This window comes from Eptesicus fuscus, chromosome 5, assembly GCF_027574615.1.
Source record: "Eptesicus fuscus isolate TK198812 chromosome 5, DD_ASM_mEF_20220401, whole genome shotgun sequence".
Classification (NCBI taxonomy): Eukaryota; Metazoa; Chordata; class Mammalia; order Chiroptera; family Vespertilionidae; genus Eptesicus; species Eptesicus fuscus.
The window spans coordinates 20,030,103-20,056,472 of NC_072477.1; the positions used below are offsets into that span (position 1 = coordinate 20,030,103).

The 26,370-nt window shown below is 52.3% G+C and overlaps 1 protein-coding gene across 1 annotated transcript; it reads left to right on the forward strand.

Moving 5' to 3' along the window:
• Positions 1-3,040: 3,040 nt before the first annotated feature.
• On the forward strand, positions 3,041-20,170 carry ISM2 (isthmin 2). The gene is made up of 6 exons (XM_054715402.1): positions 3,041-3,175; positions 13,525-13,749; positions 15,526-15,664; positions 17,638-17,778; positions 18,037-18,120; positions 19,653-20,170. The coding sequence occupies exons 1-6, from the start codon at positions 3,041-3,043 to the stop codon at positions 20,168-20,170; spliced, it is 1,242 nt and encodes a 413-aa protein (XP_054571377.1).
• The last annotated feature ends 6,200 nt before the right edge of the window (positions 20,171-26,370 follow it).

The following is a 26,370-nucleotide window of genomic DNA, read 5'->3' on the forward strand; positions in this document are numbered from 1 at the left end:
TCTACACTTCCAACCAGTCGCTATGTGGTCTCCTCTTTCAGTCCTGGGTTGTAAGGCTTCTCTCCGGCTCATCTTCAGTTGGCTATTCAGGATGATTTTTAAATATTTTAGTTGTAATTTCAGTTTGGTCCTGGGAGAAGATCAGTGTGGCTCCCAACTAATCCACTGCCATATTGGACTCCCCCCTGGGCTCACCTTATTAATATTCAGAAACCTAAGATGCCAATTTAATCACTCATATAACCTTGACCAACAACTACCTAATTACCACCCCTTTTGCTTTCTGGAAATATGCCTGGTAGAGTTTGGTCCATGGAAACCATGGGACCCTTCACTTAAGGGCACAGGACATTTCTGGCTATGTGATACTAATCCTATCTTCACCCTACCCAATGGTGGCAAGAGATCTCTACTGTCATTAGGATAGTCCCTGAATTATATAACTTAACCCATCTAGGACCCTCACCAATCTCACCTCCTTTTCCACTATATTAAAAGAAAAGAGGAAAGGAAAGAAAAAAAAAAAAAAAAAAAAACCTGGAGAGAGAAAAAACCTGTGCCCTTAAGAGAGGTACACATGAATACATAAAACCATTATTATTTCTTTAATAAATATTTTTATTGATTTTTAGAGAGAGAGGAAGGGAGAGGGAGAGAGAAAGAGAAAAATCAATGTGAGAGTGGAACATGGATCGGCTGCCTCCTGCACACCCTCCACCGGGGATCAAGCCCGCAACCTGGGCATGTCCCTGACCAGGAATGGAACCAGCAACCTTTTGGTGCCTGGGCCGTGGCCCAACCAACTGAACCATATGGGCCAGGGCACCCATTATTTTCAAACTCCGAGTTTGGTGCAAAAGTTTGATGGAAAGACAAAATATATGGTTGGATTCAAAAACAGTTTTATCAAAAGAGAAAAAAAACAAAGTGGTCTCCCATTTAATCTAGTAAAAGCAATACCGTGTGGCGGGTGCTCAAATGCTAGGTGTCTTTTGGCTAACAGTGTTTACACATGTCACAGGCATCTGATTAGATTGCATCATATGAAATTGCCAGTATTTGACCTTTTTAACTAACAAGTGGCAACTTTATATGGTTCATCCTAACACAAATTTTTTCACATACATTCTTAGTTCATTCTCACACCTGTGAAGTAGGTACCCTTCTCCCTCCACCTACCTCCCCCACACACACGTTTACAGATGACAAAAGCACGGAGAGGTCAAAGAACTCGTCCAATAATATCAACTTCTTAGTAAATGGTAGAAGCCTGATTCAAACCTGTGGCCCACTCCAGACCCAGGATGTAATCTCTGTGATGCACTATTCAAAACACTGCAGAGTGCTGGGCTGTGCTATTGGGGATAGAAGCCGTTTCTCAGAAATAAGCAGGTCCCCTAAGAGGTTCACTATGCCTAACCCCAGATTCCAGGTTTCAGCCCTGCGTCAGGCTTCCTGGCCATCCTCCACAGCACCTCCAGACAGCTTCCCTCCCTACCTTGAAACTGAGGCAGACTGTGCTCCCTCCTGTCCTACTAACCTGTCCAAATGCTCCTACTAACCTGTCCAAACCCCATCCACCCTCGCTTGCCCTGTGTCACCGAGCTCACATCCCCTAACAGCCCCTCTCTGAGCCACTAAAATTGTCACCGCCCCTTCGAGTTCCTGATGTTTACCATAAAATTGAGGTGTTATTCCATGCCCTACCCGTGAGGATCCCTGCACTGGGGAGAGTGGCAGACCCACTGTCAGATCCGGAATAAAACTAGGTGACACCAGCAGCAGGGCAGGATCTACTGGCCACTCCCTCAAATATGGTTAGCAGCTGTCTTTCTGGGGCTTTAACTTGTAGGGGCTAAAAAAATGTTAATGCTTCTCCTCCCACTCGCTAAGTTCTAGGTGGGCTAATAATCAAATGAACAGAGACAGATTAACAGGAGAAAATAAAAAATTCAATAACATGTGTATGGGGAATTCACATAAGCATGAAATCCAGAGACAGTGAAGCAACACTGGGTATATAAGACATTTTGGACAATGGGGAAAAGGGGTGGGCGGGGGGACAGGGGTCTTAGATTTCAGAAGTGACACTAGGTGGTTTACAGGTAGTTGAGGAAGAGTGGGACACGTGTACCTAAGAAGCCGCTGGCTGTCCGAAGCCCTCTCTTTACTATACCTAAATCAAATTACGCTAAGGCAGCATCCTAAGATCTCCTTCCTAAAACAGGCTTTTCTGTCTGAATCTCTTGGGCAGGAGACGGGGGAGACATAAAGGTTCTGAGTCTTGTTTCTTAATAAACAGCTTAAAATCAAGATCCCAAAAGGCAGCTTCGGGGTAGCAAAACGTCGGTTCCCTTCAACCCTCCATCCGAGTCTCAGCGCACGCCTGGTTTTAAAGTGTTCTGAGGACAGACAGCCTGGGAAAACGGGGTGCAGGACGGCAGGTGTTTCTCTGGTCTCCACGCCCCGCAGGGGAGCTGGAAGTCTGGGGGTTACTTCCAGGCCTCCCTCCCCACGCAGACCTACCTGGAGTCATAAACAATTTGCCCACAATCGGAGGGGTCCCGCGTGGGGCCGCGGCGAATCCCTTAAGCGCTAGGCCCTGGCTATCCTCGCGCCCCAGGGTCGCCGTGGGAGTGGGAGCGCCGGAGGGGAGAGCGACCCCGCGGGAGTCCTCGCCCCGGGCTGGAGAGCGCCTGCCGGAGGGCTGCAAACTCCCCGTTACAAGAATTTGCTTGGGGCTGCGATGGCGACAGCGGCGGGGAAGGGGGCCAGATCAAAGGAAGCGCGGAGGAGCCAGCCCTCCGGAGAGGGCGGGGGACCCCGGGGCGCTGACCCCGAGAGCGGTGAGCGCTCAGTGCCTGGGTCTCAGGCAGGAGAGGGCGGCGCGCCGCTCGCCCCCGCCCCGCGCGCCCCCGCGCCCCCGCGGCCAGGCTGAGCCGTCGCCCCCGGGCTCCCCGCCCCTGGAGGCCGGGAGCCTACAAACTCGCCGGAGCGCAGAGGCGCGGAGGCACCGGAGAAGCGGCTTCGGAGAGCGACGATGCCTCGGCTCCCCAGCAGAGCAGGGCTGTTCTTCGGTGTGGTGCTGCTGGCAGCGCTGCTGGCGGCGGGGTGGGGACTCCCCACGAAGAAGCCGAGGGGTTCCCGGCTCCAGAGCCAAGCGAGGCTGGCGGAGGTGAGTGGTGGGCGCAGGGCTACGCGCTCGGTCCCCCTCCCGGCACGTCCGCTCTGGCCGCTCGGGGAACGCGAACGGGACCGAGCAGCGGCCGCCCCGCGCGAAGCCTGGGCCGAGCCAGGGCCAGGTGCGCGGGGCCTCAGGAGCCCCCCTCCCCGGGCTGTGTGGCGCGCAAGCCTGGGGAGCAGCTTCCCTTCTGTGCCGAGTGAGGAGCGTAGACGCCCCGCAAAGGCCCGGCGTCCGCTCGTCGCCTGGCCCTGAGCGCACATCTCCTGCCTCCGCGCTGGCCAGGTGCGCCCTCCGAGGGTGCGCGAGTGGGAGAGGAGGTGCTGAGGTTCAAACGGTCAAGGTGCAGCCTCTTAAATCTGCAAAGGGTTTGGGCCCCTTTGGGCATGACTTGAGACAAGGTGAGGTAGTAAGTGGGGTCCTCCAACTTGCTGGGTGTTAGCAGTCCGCCAGGGACCTTTATATTATTATGAACCTGGAAAAGCAGAAGAGATCACCCAGATGTCGGGGAGCACTTTCTGGGTGGCCTGAGAGTGGGGCCCAGGGGTGGGTGTAGGACAGGGGTGAGACCTTAAAGAGCGATGTTAGTCGTGGGGAGAAACCATAGTCTGTTGAAACCTGTGTCTGCTGTCACCGGGGATCAACAGTCCAGCTGTTCCTTCCTGGACTGGAGTGGACATTCATCCCCATAAAGACAAAACCTGCTGGACTCGTTCCAAGGTATGCAGGAGTGGGCCTGCGTGGGAGGGGGTCCTGGCCCCTCCTCTGCCCTGAGCTGCTCTTGGAGGAGGTCAGAGCAGTTCTTCCCATTTTCCGGATGAGGACACTGAGGGGCCCAGACGGATGTGCTGGAGATTGGAGAGTGAGGGAGAGCCGAGCTTGGGACACACTATTAGTGCCCAGGCTGCTGAGACCCTCCGGAGGCAGTGGGACCAAAGGGTCCCCAGCCTGCACTTTAGGGGGATCTGTGTGGACCAGGGTCTGTCCATCTTTTTTCACTACTGCCCCCCCTCCCCCGGAGCCTTTTATTTTATTTATGTTTAAAATGTATTTTTATTGATTTCAGAGAGAAAGGGAGAGAGGGAGGGAGGGAGATCATGAGAGAGAATCATTGATCAGGAATCAGACTGTGACCTCCTGGTTCATAGGTAGATGCTCAAACACTGAGTCACACTGGCCAGGCTAAGGAGCCTTTTAGGCATTTTTTTCCCAAGTGCTCCCCCACCATGAAAGGTTAATAACACAGATAAACTGTTCAGGTACTATGGCCCTTTGGAGTGGTACAAACCATTGTAACATCTAAGATTTTTTTTTTTTTTTTTTGGCCCCTGAGATCCAGTTTCCCCCCGTTGAGATGCACTACTGTCGTTGGTTATATAATGCTTCGTTGTGCATTGTAGGCTGTTTAGCAGCATCCCAAGCCTATTAGATGCCTGTTGTATCCCCTCCCCGACAGAGCCAGGCTTTGCTAAATGTTCCCTGAGGGACACCATCGGCTGAGAACCCACTGGTTAAGAACCACCGTGGTCCAGAGCAACTGAACAGCCTCTGGCTAGTCCCACCTCCTAATAAGAGATGACAGTGGTCATAAATTAATTACATCGGCAGTTTTTCTACTCATTTGGCTAAATACTTTCTATTTTAGTCTTACTGCTTTGCATTGTAATTATTTTTAGTAGTTTTGCCAGATCTTCCTCCAGCGGAGAGGATGAGTTATTTCAGAGCCAAAGTCATATCCCCAGCCCCAATAGGGCCTGGACGAGCCCTCAACATGTTAAAGCAAATTAGTGCCATGAAGGAGAAAACAGAGCTTGGAGCCCAGGGCCTGGGGTTCTGGTCCCAGGGGGTCATTAACTCCTGTGTGAGTCACCTTGGGCAATTTCCTGACATTTAAAATGAGGCGGCAGGCCCTAGCTGGTTTGGCTCAGTGGATAGAGCGTCGGCCTGCAAACTGAAGGGTCCTGGGTTTGATTCCAGTCAAGGGCACATGTCCAGGTTTCCGGCTTGATCCCCAATAGAGGGCATGCAGGAGGCAGACGATCAATGATTCTCGTAATTGATGTTTCTATCTCTTTCTCCCTCTCCCTTCCTCTTTGAAATCAATAAAAAAATTTTTTTTTAATGAGGGAGCTAAGTTGCCCTGCGCTACATGGCTCAGTGGTTAGAGTGTTCTGCCTCTTCCCCCACTCCCAACGCCCCAAAGATCCAGGGTTTGATTCCCGCTCAAGGGCACATACCTGAATTGCGGGTTCCCCGCCCTGGTCAGGCACATGCAGGAGGCAACTAATCGATGTGTCTCTCTCGCATCCATGTTTCTCTCTCTCTCTCTTTCCCTCCCTTTCCATCTCTCCCTCCATCCCTTACATTCACTCTAAAAATCAATGGGAAAATTATCCCCAGGTGAGGATTAATAACAACAACAACAAAAATGAGGGGCTAAGTCATCTCCTACACATCAAAGGTGTTAGTTAAGGAATTGCTGAGAGGGTGCAGACTGCTATTGTAAGGGCCTTGGGCGATAGGTCAGAAATGACCAACTCAGAGACCTTTATGAAGAAACTAGTAGCCTGTTTGCACGAAGATTCCTGCAATAGACCTTCATTCACCTGGCTGCCTGCACCAGTTTTCTGCCGGCACCAGGGACCCAGGCCTTGGCTGTGGCCACCGCCTTTTGCCTTCTTTCAGGGTCGGGGCTTGGCCCCGGGCGGTGGCCTTGGGCTCGGTCGCACCCAACATCTTTGCTAAGGATCGCAGGAGCCGACCCCCAGTGGTTTCCTGCGATCCGTGCAGGCTCCCTGCTGGTGCCCAAGGCCGGGAGAGCCTTTCCCGGCCTTGGGCTCCGCCACACCCCAATGTCCCTGCACCGGTTTCCTGGGGGGCGTGGCTGGCGGGCATGGCTTGGTTGATGGGCATGGCTTGGGCATAGCGAAGGTGCGGTCAATTTGCATATTTGTCTATTATAAGGTAAGATGGAAGAACATAAACCCATCAGATCTAACGGTGTAGGATGACTCGGGGAGTGAGCATTCCCTGGGCTCTGCAGAGTTGGTACAAAGACTTCAGTGATGTTATTCCATTGTCACACCATTCTGCCTTGGGCATTATTCCCCTTTCCCAGATGAGAAAATCGAGGTGCAGAGATGTTAAACCTAGCTGGGACTGGGAGCCAGGTCTGTCCTTTCAAGAGCTACCCTGAAGACCTTTTGGTTTATCTGTGCATGTCATGCCCCGGCCCACTCATTCAGTTTGAAATCATTAGCATCGTGAGCCAAACGTGCCACCCCCTCTCTGGGCAGGCCTGGTGCTGAGACCCAGTTTACTCCCCCAGTCCCATGGGATGGCATGCTTGGTGTGAAAACACAGTGCACATACATGGGTGGCACCGTCGATGCCAGGGGCTGGGGCCCGGCAGTTTGCTACAAGGATGCTGGACAGGCAAAGAAGAACACAGCTCTGCGCATTGGGTGTCTTCTGTTCTGGTGAAGATCAGAATAGCACCCAACAGCCGCTGTGCCTAGCATTTTGCGTTTCTTGTCTTGCTATCCTCATCTTAGGATCGAGGAAACTGACAGTGGATCCAATAACTAACCTACAGTCACACAGCTAGTAAGTGGTAAGCCAGGCTGCAGACCCAGCTTTGCTTAATTCTACAGCCCTGGGCTGTAGTCTGGCACGCACCACCTCCCAGGCAGGCAAGGACAAACCTTGGGGTGTGTGTGTGTGTGTGTGGGGGGGGGGGGGTGTTGGGGACTTTGGGCATAGCTTGGGCCATGCTATTAGTATGTGATAGAGCAGCGGTCGCCAACCGGTGATCCGTGGACCACTGGTGGTCCGTGAGGTCCGAAAGGTTGGCGACCGCTGTGAGAGAGGGTGATGAAGATTAGAATGGGCAAGAGAAGAACTGAGAGGTCCTCTCTTCCAGGCTGCAAGGACTGTCCTGCCTGAGGGGGTCCCCTTTGGGGCAGGGCCGGGGAGATTCCTGCAGCAGCAGCAGAATGAGTCGCCACTTTGTGCTCTGGCCAGTGTGGCTCCGTGGGTTGGGCGTCATTCCGTGCACTAAAAGGCTGCTGGTTCCATTTCCGGTCCCAGCACATGCCCAGGTTGTAGGCTTAATCCCCAGTAGGGGGCGCGCAGGAGGCAGCCAATCCGATAAATGTTTCTCTCTTTCCCTCTCTCTTCCTCTTTCTCTCTTTTTTTAAAAAAAATATATGTTATTGATTTTTTTTTTACAGAGAGGAAGGGAGAGGGATAGAGAGTTAGAAACATCAGTGAGAGAGAAATATCGATCAGCTGCCTCCTGCACACCCCCTACTAGGGATGTGCCCGCAACCAAGGTACATGCCCTTGACCGGAATCGAACCTGGGACCCTTCAGTCTGCATGCCGACGCTCTATCCACTGAGCCAACTGGTCAGGGCCTCTCTCTTTAAGCTATAAAAAAAATGAAGAGCTAAGCTCAGAGGAAGGAGCCTCCAAGCCTGGGGCCATCATGCACGGAGTAGGCGTGTTTAGTTAGCACCTCAGTCCTGGTCCATTGTCCAGCCAGTTGCCTGGCGCAGGGGCTGGATTGCAGGAGGGGCATTGTGGGGTGAAAGGTCTCACCCGCCAGGTGGGTGACTCTGAGAAGCAGGTATTTTCCTGCAGCTTGGCCTCTGACACTCAGAGGGGAACCGGGTCTCCGTGATGCCGAGCCTGTGGCCTTGCCTCATTCTTCCTGTAGACCAGGCGTCCTCAAACTACAGCCCGCGGGCCACATGCGGATGTTTGTGCCGTTCTGTTTTTTTACTTCAAATTAAGATATGTGCAGTGTGCATAGGAATTTGTTCATAGTTTTTTTTAAAACTATAGTCCGGCCCTCCAACGGTCTGAGGGACAGTGAACTGGCCCCCTGTTTAAAAAGTTTGAGGACCCCTGCTCCAGACCATTCTTCTTGCTCTTAGAGTTCGGGACCCCTAGGAAGCTGGTTGTGGGAGAGAGGGAAGGACAGGAACGGGCAGGCGCCTGGAGGCTTGGCTGCTCGTGGTCCCAGGCAAGTCCCCAACCTCACTGACTCTCAGTCTCCTAACCTCCCTTTGGCTCCTCACTGGCTTGTTAGGAAGATCAAAGGGAAATGGATGTGAAAAGCAGAACATCCTGTTCTAGTGTTTGGTTCATCACCACACTCGGCCCCCAGAGTGGCAGGCAGTGAGCCAGAGGTGCAGCCCCTGCCTGGAGATGGCAGAGCATGAGTCCAGCCAGACCACCTGCCTCAAATCCTGCTCTGCCAGCCCCCTCTGACCCCAACCACGTAACTTCACCTCCGATCCTTGACTGCCTCGTCTCTTAAGCAGGGAGGATGCTAGTACCTGCCCCAGGAGGGTTGGAGTCGATACATACAGGGAGCCCGGCCCGACCTGCTGCCTAGTCTGTGGGGCCCAGTGCGGAATGACTGTGGGCCTCCGAGCATTTCTCAATGGCAGCAGCAGAGCATAAACCAGGGGCTGGGCCTTGGGCAGGTACATGGGTCACACAACCTGAGCCAGCCCTGGTGCTGGGAGGGTGTCTCTTATTACAGGGAGGAGCCAGGGTGGGCTGGGCGAGGCTGGTGTGGACCAGTGAGGAGAATGAAGTCCAGCCCCCTCCCTCTGCCCCGGGTCCTCTAGCTTGGCCCAAGAGGCAATTACTGTTGAATGCTGGGTGACTGTGTGCGCAGCCTGGCTCTGTGCGGATGGGCTGGGCTCGGGCCTCAGCAGCTGGGGCTGCGGGGAGGGGAGGTGCTGGCCTGCACCTGGCAACTGGATTTCATTATCCAAACAAGTTCCCGACCCCGAGGCAGAGAGGAGCAAGGAGAATGGGGGAACTGGGAGGGGCTGAAACAGGTTAGCGGGCAGGCCGTGCAATGCAGGAAGGCTTTGTGGGGACGAGGGCTCTTGTGTTAACTGGGAACACATGGGTCAGGGCTGCTGGCCAAGCCTGGGAGGGCACATGTAGGGGTGTGAGTGTGTGTGTGTGTGTGTGTGTGTGTGTGTGTGTGAGAGAGAGAGAGAGAGAGAGAGAGAGAGAGAGAGAGAGAGAGAGAGAATGGAGATATATCTCGGTACAGGCATGTCCCGCTTTTCTTAAGTTCATATTACGCCTCTTCACTTTTACAGAACTCACATCAGTACCTGCTTTTGCTAACTGAAAAAAATCTGAGAGGATTTTTGCTTTTATGAAAAAAGGGGGGAACATATAGCAGCAATAAAAATATGGTAGGAAATATTTTTTTTTAAAGGTGGAGGGGAGGAAGCAAAAATAGCATTGCAGTTTTGTTTTGCCGCAAGCCGGTACAGGGGCGGTGCGCTCCCAAGCAGCGAGAGAGCCACTGCTTTTATCATGTTAGCGTTAGTTTTGGTTTGGGGGGTCTGGGAAGGCTGAAGACTTTTTCCATGTAAATGAATGGTCATTGCTTCTTCACCTTATACCAGTGGTCGGCAAACTCATTAGTCAACAGAGCCAAATATCAACAATATGACGATTGAAATTTCTTTTGAGAGCCAAATTTTTTAAACTTAAACTATATAGGTAGGTACATTGTTATTAACTTAATTAGGGTACTCCTAAGCTGGCCTTTGCTAAAAACTCAAGGGGCCAGAGTGCTGCATGTGGCTCGAGAGCCTCAGTTTGCCGACCACTGCATACCATTTCTCCTGATGAAAGGTTTTGTAGGAAAGCCCTACTTTCAGATAGTGGGGAGAACCAGTGTAAATTCTCTATCTCAGGACTCTCTGGGTAATGACTCCAGCTCCTCCCCCCCACCCCCCAAAGAATGGAGTTACATATTTGAGCCTGCGTGAAACTCCACGTGCAAGCTTAACAGGTGGGGGCAGTGTCCTGGGGGCACGACAGGTGTTCTTACACAAGCCGGCGGAGCCTCAGAATTAATTCACTTCAGAACGTTGGGGAATATACCTGCCCAGGTCCTCCATCAGCGGTGGCAGGTGGAGGGTCTTCAGACCAATCCAGATGTGCAGAGCTAACACAGTGCCTGGGGAAAGCGGCACCTCCTCTCCCTCCCCTCTGAGAACATCCGTCATCACCTCTCGGTAACGTTCACCAGGTAACTGCCACGATACTTGGAATTTAATTGAAAAAGGTCCGCTGCCTGCGTCTATAGACCCTTACGGTGTGCAAATGGTTCACTGCATGCTTGCCACATATGAGGCACCTCATGAGACAGGACGGCGTTTCCTAATTTACACAGGGAGAAACTTGGGCAGGTGAAGTAAGCTGCCCCAGGCCACACAGCCTGTTACCACCGAGTTCAGCTGCCAGACAAGGTGATGATAGTGGGTGTGCTTTGTAAATGCAGACGTGGTTGCACCGATGCATGGAGTTGAGATCAGGCAGAGCTGAGTTTGAACCCAAGCTCTGCTATTGTAACCTTAGAGACTTTACGAAAATCCCTTACCCTCTCTGGGCCTCCATAGCCTCATCGTTCACGTAGTCCCACTCATTCCTCAGGACGCTGGCATTCATTGAATCCCTCAGCAGTGATTTATTGAGCTCCTACAAGACACCAGCCACCGTGCTAGGCACAGGATACAGCGTGAACAAAGCAGACAGAAATTCCCACTTTCACGGAGCTTACACTCTATTTGGAGTGGGTGACAGAAGGCACGTAAAAGGCCTGTGGTTAGACAGGGGTCACAGGTCATGGCTCTGCGGCTCAGCCCATATGCCCTCAGGCCTTCCAGGTGCCAGTGTCCAGCTGCCTGAGGGTGTTCACCTGCACTAGGGACTGCTCTGAGCTGTAACACGGCAAGCCCGACGTACCTGCCTGGAGAGCAAGCTCTCTCCCCCACCCCAGCAGCCCTTAGCCAATGACTGGCGGGGTGGGTAGGTAGACAGCCCAGCTCCCCTCCTCTGGGGATAACTGAAGTGTCCAGGGGGATTGAGCTCCAGTTGCCCACTGTGGTCACCAGCCAGATGGAGAATTCTTTAAAAAAAAATTTTTTTTTTTATTTCAACAGAGGGAAGAGGGAGAAAGAAAACATCAGTGATGAGAGAGCATCATTGATTGGCTGCCTCCTGCACGCCCCCAACTGGGGATCACGCCTACAACCCAGGCATATGCCCTGACTGGGAATCGAACTGTGCCCTCCTGGTTCATAGGTTGATGCTCAACCACTGAGCCACACTGGCCGGGCATGATGGAACGTTCTTTATTAGCTGCCTCCCTTCCCTGATTTGCTCTCTCCTCCACCCTCCCACTCCCACCAGTGTCTCCTGGGAGCAGATCACCTGCCACTTGCCCTGGAATCCTTGTGTCTGGTTCAGCTTCTGAAGGAACCTAAACTAAGACTGGATGTCGTCCCCCCACCACTCCCTGGTCCACACCCCAGAACCCCCGGGGGCTAGTGCACCGAGCAGGAGGCTCCACAAAAAGGGTGGCCTGTGTAGCTGGGATGTGCAGCCAGGGCTTTCTATGGCTTTTCTTCGTCACCTGGTCCAGCCGGGCACCAGGGAGAGCTGGAACTGAACATCCTCAGCACCTGCTGGATTCCAGCTCTTGCCCATCACCTTTCCCATTTCATAGAGAAGGACACTTACAGAGGTGATGTGCCCCGCCAGGGTCCCACAGGCCAGATGCCAGCCACCGTCAGGATTCAGACCCAGGCAGCCTGACCCTAGAGCAAGAGAGACTCCAGGGCCAGGCTGAGATGGGGCCACAGCTGCCCTGGGACCAAGTGATTTGTGCAGGAGCCTTGGAGCCAGGCATCTGCATACCACAGAAGGGGAAGTCAAAGGGGAGAGACTTTTCCAACCCAAGAAAAGAGAGTGAGAAACTAGCCTGAGTGAGCCCCTGGTCTGTGAAGCGGACGCTCAGTGCTCCCGCCTATAGTGTTAGAGCATAACGGTTCAAATGCTGCCTCTACCACTAGATGTCTGTGTGCCCTCAGGCAAGTTACTTGCCCTCTCTGTGCTTTAGTCTCCATTGTCCAAACGGGAATGGCAGGAGCACCTACTCCTGAGGGGTGCCGGAAGGATGAAACGAATGATTAAGTGTTTAGAATAGTGGTTGGCACACAGGAGATGCTGTGCAAGTGTTGGATAAATAAAATTCTGACTCCAAGTGACTCTGGGTAGGAATTATCCTAATTTTACAGAGCAAATCGAATGAGCTAGTGAGAGGCAGAGCTTGGATTTAAACCCAAGCTGGTCTGACTCTCCAGAACCCATGTTTCTCAGCCTTACCACACTGCCCCAGGTAAGATGGGAGGTGGGCTCCAGGCTGTGGCAGGGTTCAGAGTAAGGCTCATGGCGCCTGAGGCTTACAAGGGTAGCTCTGAACAGTGCTCTTTCTGCTCTGGCATGAAGACCTGGGCAATGGCTGCAGCCTGGAGGTAGGTGGACGGCCCCAGTGTCCCACTGTCTGAGCAGATGGGCCCTGGAGCAGGCGTCAGAGACAACTAGGATCTACCTTTCACCTACCACCTGTGCTGCAGCAAGGATGGTGCAGTGTGGCCCCCGGGGGCACAGGCTGGTGGAGGGAATTAGCTGGCAGCCAGCCAGCCATAGGAGCAGCCTGGAATAGGAAAAGGGACCAGACCCAGGTGGGCAGGCAGAGATAGGCAGCTGTGGTCAGGGATGCTAGGGAATCCAGCCCCCACATGGGCTGCTCAGAAGGCCAGGCAGTGGGGAGCTCTGAGGGAAGGGCCCAGGCCTGCTGCCACCCAGAGGCCTTCCTGGGGCTTCCTTCTCTGACTTGTGCGATGGGGGCTGTTCTCCGATGACCACAGCCTGGGGGATTCTCAGGCAGGGGGCCTGCACACTGCACTTTAGAACCACTGCCTTCCCTCTCTGGGCCTCAGTTTCTTCCTCTGTAAAATGAGGAGGATGGACTTTTCTTCCACGTGCAGAAACCTGATTTCAACCTTCCCCTCCTGCCTCATATTGGCTCTTTGTCCAAGTGCTTTGTGGAAACGGCCCCACTTACCCTCTGAGGCCTTAAAGCTCTCATGTTTGGCTATACCAGTGGTCGGCAAACCGCGGCTCGCGAGCCACATGCGGCTCTTTGGCCCCTTGAGTGTGGCTGTTTCACAAAATACCACGGCCTGAGCGAGTCTATTTTGAAGAAGTGGCGTTAGAAGAAGTTTAAGTTTAAAAATTTGGCTCTCAAAAGAAATTTCAATCGTTGTACTGTTGATATTTGGCTCTGTTGACTAATGAGTTTGCCAACCACTGGGCTATACAGTCACAGCGAGTCTGTGATCTGGTCACGCCCCGGGGCTCCTGAATTCCCCGTCCCCCTAGTCTTTTTTGGGTCCACATGGGGCAATCCCTGATCTCAGTCACCTCTCCCACCCCCGCGCTCCCCCTCAGGTTTCAGCCTCCCCAGATCCCAGCTCTCCTAGGGAAGAGGAGGAGACCCCACTCCAGGCAGGGCCACAAGGACGCAGGCACTGGGCTGTCACTGAGCCAGTGGCTCTGACGCCAGAAGACACAGCCCCTCCTGGGACCCAGGAAGACACCTCCTTGCTGCTGGAGCTGCAGACGCTGCCAGGATTGGCCAACACGGACTTGAGTACCCCAAACCCCGACATCCAGGTGAGAGCTGCAGGAGGGCCATGGGCCCAGTGGGCACCAGGAGAGGAGCTGGGCTCAGGGGCTCAGCTCTGAGGTCGGGCGTCCTGTCCTGCCTTCCTTGGAGGTGCGGGTGCTGTGTGGGGTTGGGGCTGTCCCCATGGAGTTGTTGTGGGGAAGCTCTGCTTCTCTGCTTTTAAGCTGCAGACCATGGGACTCCTAGTCCATAGCAAGGGACAAACAGCGCCAGCCTGGCAGCGCTGTCATGGGGACCAAATGAGCGGAGAATGCTTCTTGAGCTGCAGGGGACTCTGGAAACTCGGAGGTGGCCTGTGGAAAAGCCTGAAGGTCTGATCCTCACCCAGGCCCAACCCCTTATGAAGTCCCCTGGGGGGTTGAGTACGGTGGGTGGGGGACCGACATACCCCACTGCCAGTCCTGAATCCCTAATGGTAATAATTCTGCATTTTTGTGCAGCATCTACAGTTGGAAAACACTTTCACTGAAAGAGAAAAGTGTAGAGCAGAATGTTGTATCGCAAATCAGCGAGCTGGACAAGACGCCTTAATGAGCCAATTAGTTAGGAGTCATCTTTATTGCGCGCAGGTTCAGAGCAGATTACCTCTGTCAAATTCTGAACACCCAAAGGAGGAAGCATTCTCTTTTTATATCTTTTCAGGTCCTTGTGTAAGTTATTTTACAGACTGTTTGTAACCTTGAGTATATATCATTTCTATACAGACACCTGTCATATCTATACAGACAACTTGTAACCTTTAGTACATATCCTATCTATACAGACATCTGTAACCTTGGGTACATATCTATACAGACACCTGGCATCAGTATCAGCATATCAGTCCCTAGCTTGCAAGGTCAGACAATTAAGTTTATATTTTCTATTATTCAGACTAAAACAGTTATTTTACAGAATAAGAGACTATCTAAAAATAACAGAGTTGACCTACAGAATAAGAGACTGTCTAAGAATAACAGAGTAGTTCAAACAGCAGTTTCAAACAGCAGTTTTCCAAAGGAGGGATTACTATGCTTCATTAACTATAAAATTGTTTAAAAGTATATGTGTGTACACATGTGTATATATATATGTAAAACCCGGAACGTTAATCACCAAAATGTTCTCCGTTGGTGATGGAATATGGGCAACGTTCACTGCTTCTTTAGATTTTGCTGTTTTCCCCAAAAAATTTTGTTCAGTGACCTCAGATTAATTTCAAATAACCCAAAATGATGTTTTTTTTTTTAAATTTCTTTATTGATTAAGGTATCACCCAAAATGATGTTTTTAATGTTCACTTTTACATAAATGATTTCATGTTTCGTTTCCCCCCTCCACAATGTGGTGAAACAGAGCCCCTGCTCGCCCCCCAGGGGCTGCTCTGGGGATGTGCTGTCTCTGCTCTCATTTTCTGGTTCTACAAGGAAGAAATGGAGGCTCAGGGCTGTTAGAGGCCCCGGAGGCTGTGCAGCCTGCAAGCCGACGAGGCCAGAATTCAAAGCCAGCTTCTCTGACATTAGTGGGTCTCTGCCCTGGCTCATGCTAGAGCCCCCATGCTTGGCCCCACCTAAGACCAGTTACACTCATGTCTGAGGTAGTGTTTGGGAGTCTAGAACCTTCAGGGGATTCTGACGCACAGCCAGGTCGTAAGCTGTGACCCCATGTGCCTGGGGAGGCCAAGAAGGTTGGGCCTCTTCCTCCTGCTCTTGTCATATACCCTCTCCTTGGTGTCCAGCTCTGAGCCTCCCTCACTGACCGGCCTGGAGTCTGTCTCCCTGCAGGTGACCATCGAGGTGGGGGAGGACCCCCAGGCCAAGGTGGAGAAGGACGTGCTGGCCAAGCCAAGTAATGTCTGGCCCTTCGGCTGGCTGTCTGCTGCCATGGAGACCTCCAGGTCCCTCCTCCGGGACTACTTGAGGGGTGAGGAGACGGGGTCCAGTCTCAAGGACAGAGCCCCAAAAGAAGAGGAGGAAGCAGAGGAGGAGGAAGCAGAGGAGGAGGAGGAGGACTACCTTATAGACTATGAGTACAGTGAGAGCGAGGACCAGGAGGACAATGATGAGGAAGATGACAACAAGGAGCAAGGCTGGCTGTACCCCTTCAGGGACTTCTATGGTGAGCACCTCCATCTTGGCATCCCTGGCATCCCATGCCCTTCAGGTCCAGAGTGGAAATGGGGGGAGAGAGAGGGCTGAGAGCTTCCTGGGCAGGGGCAGCTGGGGGACTAGGAGCTTAGGCCTATACTAACACCATCATCTGCTAAATGGTAACATCACCCATAGCTTGCCAAGTTTTTGCCCAAAAAAACACTTGACCCTCACAACAGCTCTGAGATCCCCTAAGCAAAACAGACATATTAATATTATGTGTATATATTCATATCTATCAGTTTCCAACAAATTGCAAAATATTATAAATCCCACCACTCGCAACTGACCTCATTTTCAGACTATGTGGGTTTGAACCCCGACTCTGCCTCTTACCAGCTGAGTGACATTAGGCAAGTCACTAAACCTCTCTGTGCCTCAGTTCTTTCCTCTATAAAATGGAGAATAGCACAACTACATAGGATTGGGTATCGAGGGTATTAAGTCAGTTAATACATTTAAAGTGCCTGCATATAGTAAACACAGTATCTGCTATTTTGATTAGAAAACAATACGATATAGTCTGTTCAGAAAATGTCACCTAGAGCCTGCCAACCCTCCAGGCAGCCATTTTTATTTTTGCACATTGTAGTTCAGGATTTCCTGGGTGTAGCCACTCTCCCTAGAGCCTAGTTGTTTCGTCATTGGATGGAGGTACCTATGATGAAGACTAAGTTATAACAGCCTGTTCCCAGTTTTACCAAAATAATATACACTAACAGGCAGAATTTTCATGACTTTCAGCTTTTCTTCCATTTATTATCCTTAAACCCTTGGTGCCAGCCTGCTCGGGCCTGCCAGGAAGTGAGGAGAGCTCTGGCTGTGTCATTACTTCGGGAGGTTTCCCCAGAGAGCCCTGCGCCCTGCACAGCCAGAGGGCTGTGGGTGCTCAAGGGTGTTTCAAGTCTCTCAGCAGGACCAGGCCCCTAACATGGGCAGCAGGGACATTCATATATACAGCATATATATATATATATATATATATATATATATATACAGACATATATATATGTAATATACATATATATTATATATATACACACATATATATATCTGTATATATATAATATATATATTTTTTATTTCATATATATTTTTTATTTCAGAGAGGAAGGGAGAGAGAGAGAGATAAAAACATATATATATATATTTTTAATTCAGAGAGGAAGGGAGAGAGAGAGAGAGAAAGAGAAACATCAATGATGAGAGAGAATCATTGATCAGCTGCCTCCTGCACGCCCCCTACTTGGGATCAAGCCCGCAATCCAGGCATGTGCCCTTGACTGTAATCAAACCTTGGACCCTTCAGTCTGCAGGCCAATGCTCTATCCACTGAGCCAAACCAGCTAGGGCAGGGACATTCTTTAATACCCCCAGGAGAGTGTTGTCATCCTGGGTTTTGATTGACATAAAAACTACAGCTTAGAGATAGAGGGGACTTGCTCAGGTCACCCTGACAATGGCCAGATGGCCTCCAGCCCAGATACCGTTTCCTCTTTGTTGCTATGTTGGCATAGAGTATGTGCTGGGCGTTGTGCTGTCTCTGTAGGGCCACCTCCTGCATTTGCACAGGTGTTCACTGCACAAGGGGTCTGAGAGGGGCTGAAATCTAGCCCCTGCTCCGTGCACTAGGCTTGGGGCCCTGCCAGGGGCTGCATCCTCCTGAGAAATTCAGCAAAAGGCGAATATTCTCCAGTGCAGCCTGTGGGCTGTGCTCACTCACCCCGGCTCCTTGCCTTGACACAGATGACGAGCCTCCAGAGGAGTGGGGCCCCTGGTCTCCCTGCAGTGGGAGCTGCGGCAACAGCACCCAGCAGAGGGCCCGGTCCTGTGGCTTCGCCTGCACTGTCACCCAGACCAAGGACTGCGACCTGCCCCACTGTCCTGGTGAGAGGAGCCACAGCTCCTGCTCAGGGAGTGGCTGACACACTGCGCTTGGTCCCCTGGGAATGTGGGCATGTGAGCCTTGTACCAGGGTGGTCTTGGGAGAGGGGATGCGGGAGCTCACAAACATGGTGGACCTGCCTCATCCAGGCCTGTCCCGGATGCTGTGGGCACCAAGAGCCTAGTGAGGGCTGGGCTTCCCCATCGGGAGCACAGCGGTGCCTTGGGACGCCACCAGCCTGACCTCCTCTCTTCCCAAAGGCGCCAAGGACAAGGACCCCTTGGACTTACCCAGTGAGGAGTGGCCACTCCTGGCCCCCAATGCTACGGATATTCTGGACCCAGGTCAGTGGAGGGCTAGGCCCTGCCCCTGGGGCGTGAGGGAAAACCTCTCTCTCTCTCTCTCTCTCTCTCTCTCTCTCTCTCTCTCTCAGCATTTCATGGGCAGGAATCTCACTTCCATCCATTGAGGCAGAGAGTACATCTTCCAACAGGAAGGTTAGCCTCCCCAGCAAGGGCGCCCTAGCGTGTCTGACCGCCCTGGACAGGCCCATTGGCCTCCCCGCTTTATATTCCTGCTGGGAAGGTCTCCATGGGAGCTGAAGAGCTTGGAGACCATCCCGTGGGGCATATTCTCCCTGGCAGCAGGATGGGACGGGGACACTCTGGCTACTCCCGAGTCACCCTTGAAGGCTCCTGGGCGGGCTTTGTCTGGGAAGGGGGGTGCTGCCAGAAGTGGACCAGGGTCCAGAACTCTGGGACTCCTCCCTCCAGCAGCTCGGAGCAGGCCATGCCTTCACCAGTCAGGGTGAGGGGAGGAGCTCAGCCCCAAGGTCCCTGGGGGTGCAGCGGAAAGCTAAGAGGTGCATGCCCAGCGTCTGGGTCCCTCGGTCTCTCCTGCCCCGTGCAAGGAGCCAGGAGGCTGTGGACACCACCTCCCCCCCACCTCTTCCCGCCTGTGCAGAGGAGGCCCCTGCTCAGTGCCACAGCAGCTCATGGTCTCAAGGGTCAGAAGCCACATTTCCCAAGGTAGAGAGATGGGGGAGGGCAGCCACTGGGGGCCCAGAGTGGCAGAGTGACTCACCCAAGGTCATATGGCCTGAGAAAGGCAGAGATAAAAACAAGAATGGGCCAGTGCATAAAATCAGGGTGGGGCAAACGTAGGTTTCCAGTTGTGAGTACCCAAAACGGTTTATTTTTGTACTGTTATTTATTAATTAGTGTATTATTTTCCATACGAACAAGTGCAAACCTACTTGTGCCCCACCCTGTATTGAAACATTTTCTTACCAATTGGTTTAACCCCGTGGTTGGCAAACTGCGGCTCCCAAGCCACATGCGGCTCTTTGGCCCCTTGAGTGTGGCTCTTCCACAAAATACCACGGCCCGGGCGAGTCTATTTTGAAGAAGTGGCATTAGAAGAAGTTTAAGTTTAAAAAATTTGGCTCTCAAAAGAAATTTCAATCGTTGTACTGTTGATATTTGGCTCTGTTGACCAATGAGTTTGCCGACCACTGGTTTAACCATTCTCTCTGCTCTCACCACCCAGCTTCTTCCCAGGACCTTTCCTACTACCCAGCGTTTAAAGGAACAGCACCTTAGCAGAGCAGAGGCCATCTGGGCCCCTCCTCCAGCCCCTGGGCCTGCATCTATTTTAAACCAGGGCCTCTTGCTTCAGGTTGCCTGGTGCTGTGTGGGAGCCCCTGTCTGTCAGCAGTGGAGGCCAGGTCCGCGTGCTCCCAGTTCTGGCCCCTAAGGCCTTACTTACCTGGCCACACCTTTGCACCAGCTGGGGCTCTGGCCTCCTCTCCACCCATTGGCCCCACCCCCACACCAAGGAGCTGACCCAACTTCCCCCACTTCCCTGCCCTCTGCAGGTGTGGACCACTGTGAGAAGTGGCTGAACTGCAAGAGCGACTTCCTAGACAAGTACCTGAGCCAGGTGCTGCAGGACCTGCCCAGTTGCCCATGCACATACCCACGGGAGGCTGCGCACAGGATCATGAGCTTGCAGGACAAGCATACCGGCCGCAGCGTCCAGTGGAGGGACGCCAGTGGCCCGGGAGAGCGCCTGGACATCTACAAGCCCACGGCAAGCTACTGCCTGCGCTCCCTGCTGTCCCAGGACAGCAAAACGCTGGCCGCCCAGCACTGCTGCTACGACTCCAGCTACCGGCTGCTGACCCGGGGCAAGGGCGCTGGCGCACCTCACCTCATCAGCAGGGAAGTCTCACCTGAACTGCACTTCAGGTTGGACAAGATGCCCTGGATCATGTGTAAGGGGGACTGGAGCCGCTACCACTCTGTGCGGCCCCCCAACAATGGCTGGGCCTGCCCTGCCAACCCTCCTGAGCCCGAGTATCTGGCCCAGCTGCAGGAGGCCAAGGAGTACTAAGGAGAGGGCTGCTGTGCTGAGCGCTTCCCTGGCAGGCCCCTGCCCCTGCCCCTGCCCCTGCCCCTGCCCAGGCTGGGGGAGTGCAAGGGCTTAGTCTGTGAGGCCTGTGAACCCCAGGCTGGTCAGCACCCGAGTGTTGGGTGGGGTTGGGGAGATGGTTGAAGGGTGTACAGGCTCAGTCAGGGTGAGGGGAGGAGCTCAGCCCCAAGGTCCCTGGGGGTGCAGCGGAAAGCTAAGAGGTGCTGTCCCACCCTGGCCGCTCGTTTCCCTCCCCCTCCCTGGGAGCTGGGCTCTCCTGCCCTGGTTCTGCACACAGGTGTGCGCCAGGCTCTCCACTCTCCACAGCCTGGTCCCCAGGACCTGCGGTGAAGCACTCAGACCCCCAGCCCCGAGGGCCAGTCCTTTCATCTCAGCCCCCACAGCTGCCCTTGGTCAGCCCTGGGTGACCAACCCTCATTACCTCTGAGTGGCTGCACGTGGCCCTCTGGCCTGCTGGGAGCCACTGAGCAAAAGGGTTTTATCCTCAGCTCCGAGCTGCCTTTCGGTGGACGCCACTTCAGTCCGGGGCCAAAGCTCTCAGTGGACAGACAGGCTGAGGCGGCCAAGCAAGGGCAGGCTCCAGGCAGGGACAGGATCACCAGGTCAGGTCCCCTTGGTCCAGCCCACTTGTGTTCTGTCCAGGTGGTGGGAGATGGCACTGCTCCACGTGGGGGAGTGGCAGCTTGCCACAGCAGCCAGGCTTGGGGTGGACTCCGAACCAGCTCAGGAGGTGCGGCATGCTCCTGGTGCCCTGGTAAACCAGTTCTCCGGGCAGAGAGTCGGGGAATCCTTGAATGTAGCATTTGGGCAATTTCTGTGGTGTAAATACTCTCACCATGGCCCATTCCAGGCTCCCATGGTGACATCATTGAATGCACTGAGCTCAGAGTTGGGGAGACAAGCACAGTCTGCTCTCCCCACACACCTTGTGCCTCTTCCTACCTCCCCTTACCCCCAGCCACACTGCCATGCCTTCCATGGGGCTGAAATGCTGAAGTCCCAGCCGTCCCTGCTCACAAAAGCCTCCGCAGGGTAGGGGATTTCACTGCTAGCCCCTAGACAGCGGCCTTGAAGCTCTCTGGGATCCTCAGCAATAAAGCACTTTACTTTCCAATTCTGTCTGTCTGATGAGTTTGTGGCCCAGCAGAGCAGCGTGGGTTGGAAGCCTTTGCTTACAGCCCACGCTGGATCCCAGCTCCCACGGGTTTCGTGTTTCGTTTGTGACTGTCTTACCCAGCTGGGCAGGCGGAGCTCCTGGGTGCAGGGATTTGACCAAACTCACACTTGCAAAGGGCTGCCTGGGAGGCACGTTCACTCTTAAGTTTTTTGGTCAAAGAGGTAAATGGCATTTACTCTGGAGGAAGTGGCCCCACTTCCCCAGGTAACTTGCTGCAAGGGAATCCAGCACAGAGTTGCCCAAGGACTAGACCTATAGGGTGGCAGAGATGGACCTGGTCCCTGCCTTAGTTGGCACCCTTACCAGACACTCCGCTGTCACTCCTGGCCTGTGGGAAAGGAAAGAGACGCATCAAGGAAACAAAGTAGAATGAGGCAAGGTGTTTCCAAGCTGCCACTTGGAGAAGCCCAGAGAGCCACGTGTTTCCGATTAGCATCCCAGGTCGAGGTGAGTATTAGTCTGGTCCTGGACCACAGTCTAAAAATACTCCAGTGCAATTAGAATATTACAGGGTCAGAGAGGGCAGGATCTCAGGTCACCAGATGGAAGCCAAGTTCTCTCTCGTCTGTAAAATTCAATACAATCAATGAGCAAGGACATGTTTTAATTACTTTCTTTTAGCATAAACTTAAAAAATTAGAGACATCCCAGACTCTGTTTTCACAGAAAACTGCAAATTCCCCTCCTTCCTAATGTAACTTACCTTGACAGTTACACACTGCTGTCTAAATTTTTCAAAAAAAATTTTTTTATTAATTTCAGAGAGGGAGGGGAGAGGGAGAGTCAGAAACATCAGTGATGAGAGAGAATCATTGATTGGCTGCCTCCTGCACGCCCCCTACTGGGGATTGAGCCCACAACCCGGGCATATGCCCTTGACTGGAATCCAACCTTGGACCCTTCAGTCCACAGGCCTATGCTCTGTCCACTGAGCCAAGCCAGCTAGGGCTGCTGTCTAAATTTGATCTATACCTAATGGTTGTTTATTACCCCAGTTGTCGGCAAACTCATTAGTCAACAGAGCCAAATATCAACAGTACAACGATTGAAATTTCTTTTGAGAGCCAAATTTTTTAAACTTAAACTTCTTCTGACGCCACTTCTTCAAAATAGACTCGCCTAGGCCGTGGCATTTTGTGGAAGAGCCACACTCAAGGGGCCAAAGAGCCGCATGTGGCTCTCGAGCCACAGTTTGCCGACCACGATATTACCCAAACAGTACTTAGTCCCATTTTTAATCTGTAATCTCAGTGACATGCTTAATTGCTACCACGTCAGGCACAGCTGAGAGAAACTAAGAAAAAGGCATTAGGAAGTAGGTCGACTACAAAATGCTGTGTATTCAAACTCTACAGAGGAGAAAGAGACACTGCAGGAAACTGCAGGTGGGGGAACACCTGTGTGTGAGGAGAAACTGTGATGGAGGGTGCACAACACTAGTGAAAGGGCTTGGTAGCAGCTAGTATCAGAGCCAGGAGGGGCCCAGGAAATCAGGGGGCCCCTCCCCACACTCCAGTCCACTGTCAGTCACCTCACTGGTGTCATTGGCTGTTCTTCCTGCTCCAAATGCCAGGAGCCACCTTGGCCATGCATGGCTTACGACCACCACTACTGTTCCCAATTTAGCTCCAGCCACCTTGGTGGTTTTGCCTGATTTTCCCCCTCTGGTTTTTCTCATCTGGGATCCTAGTTTAGGCAAGATGGTCAAATTGAATTCTTTTTTTAAAAGACTAGAGGCCCGGTGCATGAAATTCATGCACGGGGGGCAGGGGTGTCCCTCAGCCCAGCCTGCACCCTCTCCAATCTCGGACATCCCTCTTACAATCCAGGACTGCTGGCTCCCAACTGCTCGCCTGCCTGCCTTCCTGATTGCCCCTAACTGCTTCTGCCTGCCAGCCTGATCACGCCCTAACCACTCCCCTGCCAGCCTGATTGATGCCTAACTGCTCCCCTGCCAGCCTGTTTGTCTCTAACTGCCCTCCCCTGCAGGCCTGGGCACCCCTAAGTGCCCTTCCCTGCAGGCCTGGTCCCCCCCAACTGCTCTCCCCTGCATGCCTGGGTCCCTCCCAACTTCCCTACTCTGCTGGCTTGGTCACCCCTAACTGCCCTCCCCTGCAGGCCTGGTCCCTCCCAACTGCCCTCCCCTGCTGGCCATCTTGTGTCCACATGGGGGCAGCCATCTTGTGTGTTGGAGTGATGGTCAATCTGCATATTACTCTTTTATTAGATAGGATAGAGGCCTGGTGCACAGGTGGGGGCTGGCTGGTTTGCCCTGAAGGATGTCCTAGTTCAGGGTGGGGGTTCCCTTGGGGCATGGGGCGGCCTGGGCGAGGGGCCTGTGGTGGTTTGCAGGCTGGCCACGCCCCCTGGTGACCCAAGCGGAGGCCCTGGTTATCTGGGGTTTATTTATCTTCTACAATTGAAACTTTGTAGCCTGGAGTGGAGCCAAGCCTTCTGCTTGCTCCGTGGCAGCAGCCATTTCTGTTGGAATTTATTTATCTTCTATAATTGAAACTTTGTAGCCTTAATCGGAGGCCTGGGCCGGCCAGGGTGTGCGGAAAGCTTGGCTTCCTCCATCGCTGGGAGCAACCCTAGCCTCCTGCTCTTTCCAGCTCCATGGCTGCCGCCATTCCTGTTTGGATTTATGTATCTTCTATCATTGAAACTTTGTAGCCTTGAGTGGAGGCCTAGGCCGGCAAGGGCAGGCAGAAAGCTTGGCTTCCTCCGTTGCTGGGGAAACCCAAGCCTTCCTCCTGCTCTCTGTGGCCGTAGCCATCTTGGTTGGGCTTATTTGCATATTCGATCCTGATTGGCTTGTGGGTGTAGCAGAGTGATGGTTAATTTGCATATTACTCTTTTATTAGATAGGATTATTGATTTTTTAGAGAGAGAAAGGGAGAGAAACACCGATGTGAGAGTTAAGATCGATCAGCTGTGTTCTGTACACCCGCACTGGGGATCGAACCAGCAACTTCCACAACCTCTCGGTACATGGGAGAATGCCCAACCAACTGAGCCACATTGGTCAGGGCTCAAATTGAATTCTTACTAGGGTTTAACCAACAATACAAAGCCTGTTGGATCCTGCTGACCTCCCTTGTCTCTTGGAAGATACGGTGTTTCAGATACTTTGTCCCATTATTCACAAAAGGGACCCAAGTATGCTTCTTTGGCTCAGGCATTACAAGGTTTTCTTAACATGTTGAGGCACTTCTCAAAATGAATTCCTGATATGGAAATCACCTGAGATACTTATCAAACTGCAAGTTTATGGGCCACACCCACTGAGTAAGAATCTCTAGCGGTGGGTCCACTTTTCTGCATTCAACTGATGGCTTTTAGGTGAGGAGACTCCTTGGTCTAGGATTTACAATTTGGCCAATTAACCAATTTTTCAAAATATTAATTCTTGCTCCAGAAAAAACATGTGGGCTCATGAGTACGGAATTAGCAGGTACCATTTGCTGAAGGCTGCCAGCTGCCAGCACTTCTGGGTCCATCATCTCTAATTCTCTAAGTCACCTGTTATACCCATTATACAGATGAGGACATTTGTCCCAGGAAGTGGCATATTTATAATTCAAACCCAAGCCCAACCAAGTTCACAGTTTTGCTTTTAGATACATCATTCTGCTTTGTGGGCTCAGATGGCTAACAAATGCTGTCAGTCAAATGGCTGTGGAAAACATTGGAACAACCATCAGTACTGGGGATGTGACATGTTCATGTGTATGTCATGTAACAGATACTTGGCTTAGTGCTTTGGTTTTCTTCAAGGTGTCTGTAGACTTTACCTTAGCACTTCTTATAAGTACGATTTTCTTAAGAACTCTCCAGCCAGGCGTGAAAGGGCTCCTTTTTTGACACTGGTCTCTGCTGGAGTGGGGTCTGTATTAGGAGGGGCCTGTTGATTTAAGTTGGAGTCCAGGCTTTTTATCAAAATGCGTCTTTTTGGAGTCTCAGGAAGCAGAATTAGATGTGTATTACTTCAGTCCAGTACTCTTTGAGTAATTCAAGACACAGGTGGCTTTTGGGGGTCAAAATTATCCAGATCAGTGCTTAGTTTCTGCTTTAACTACAACATTGTGGCCAAATCATTTTGGTAGGATTAGCCTGCAGGCCTGCCCCCTAATAAAACAGGCAAAAATAAGAGGAAAATAGCTGTAGCTGCAGGAGGTAGTGTCCAGGTTAGCAGACACTGACTCATCCTGGGGGACGGGATGCCAGGGCAGGGGAAAGTGACCCTCCTGTCCAGATAGCTACCTCTCCTGCAACATGGCAGTGTGAGCCCCACTAGACTGTATCCTCAGCACTTTGGTCAGTGCTCAGGAAGCTTGTTTAATGCAACAAGAACATTCACTTCTTCCTCTTTCTGGGAGTACTGAGGCCTGGAATTTTCTACTCCAGGAGGAATGCCTAACATACTAGAAACACAGCTGCTGCTTTGTGGAAGTGAGTCCAACGACAAGGCAGTAGACAAGTCGTTTAGACTTGAGTCCTGGCTCTGTGGTTATGGTCTCTCTTCCAAATCCCAACTCTGCTAAATATCAGTTGGTTCTCGGATGTTAAGAAATCTAAGGGTTGGGTTCTTGTAAAACAGAAATAATGGTAGTATTTATTTCATAGGGCTCTTATGGGGATTAAATGAGCTAATACAAAGAAGCTACTTAGGGTAGTGTTTGGTACATAGTAACTGCTCAATAAACAGAAGCTGTTAACCCAAGGCCTATAGTTCTCTGCCACAGGGTGGGAATTTCTCCCCATATCTCCAATAGTACCTGGTGATCACCTATTCTCTTAAGAAGTTGAGGCCATGGAGAGTGGAAAGCAAAGGATGCAACCTCCACCAGTGATGTTTGTTGGCTCTGTTTATGCCAGAGCACCAACCTGCCTTTCCTTCCCCTCAGTGAGCGGAGCAGACCCATCTGCCAGCCTGCTGTATGAGGCCAGTGCAGGAATGCTTGGAGATAGGCAAGTTCCCTCA

Excerpts from the sequence above, each read along its gene's own strand:
- ISM2 (XM_054715402.1), top strand. The coding sequence starts at position 3,041 with ATGCCTCGGCTCCCCAGCAGAGCAGGGCTGTTCTTCGGTGTGGTGCTG. Across the intron at positions 3,176-13,524 it reads GCCAAGCGAGGCTGGCGGAG|GTTTCAGCCTCCCCAGATCC; the intron begins GTGAGTGGTGGG and ends GCTCCCCCTCAG. Across the intron at positions 13,750-15,525 it reads CCCCAAACCCCGACATCCAG|GTGACCATCGAGGTGGGGGA; the intron begins GTGAGAGCTGCA and ends GTCTCCCTGCAG.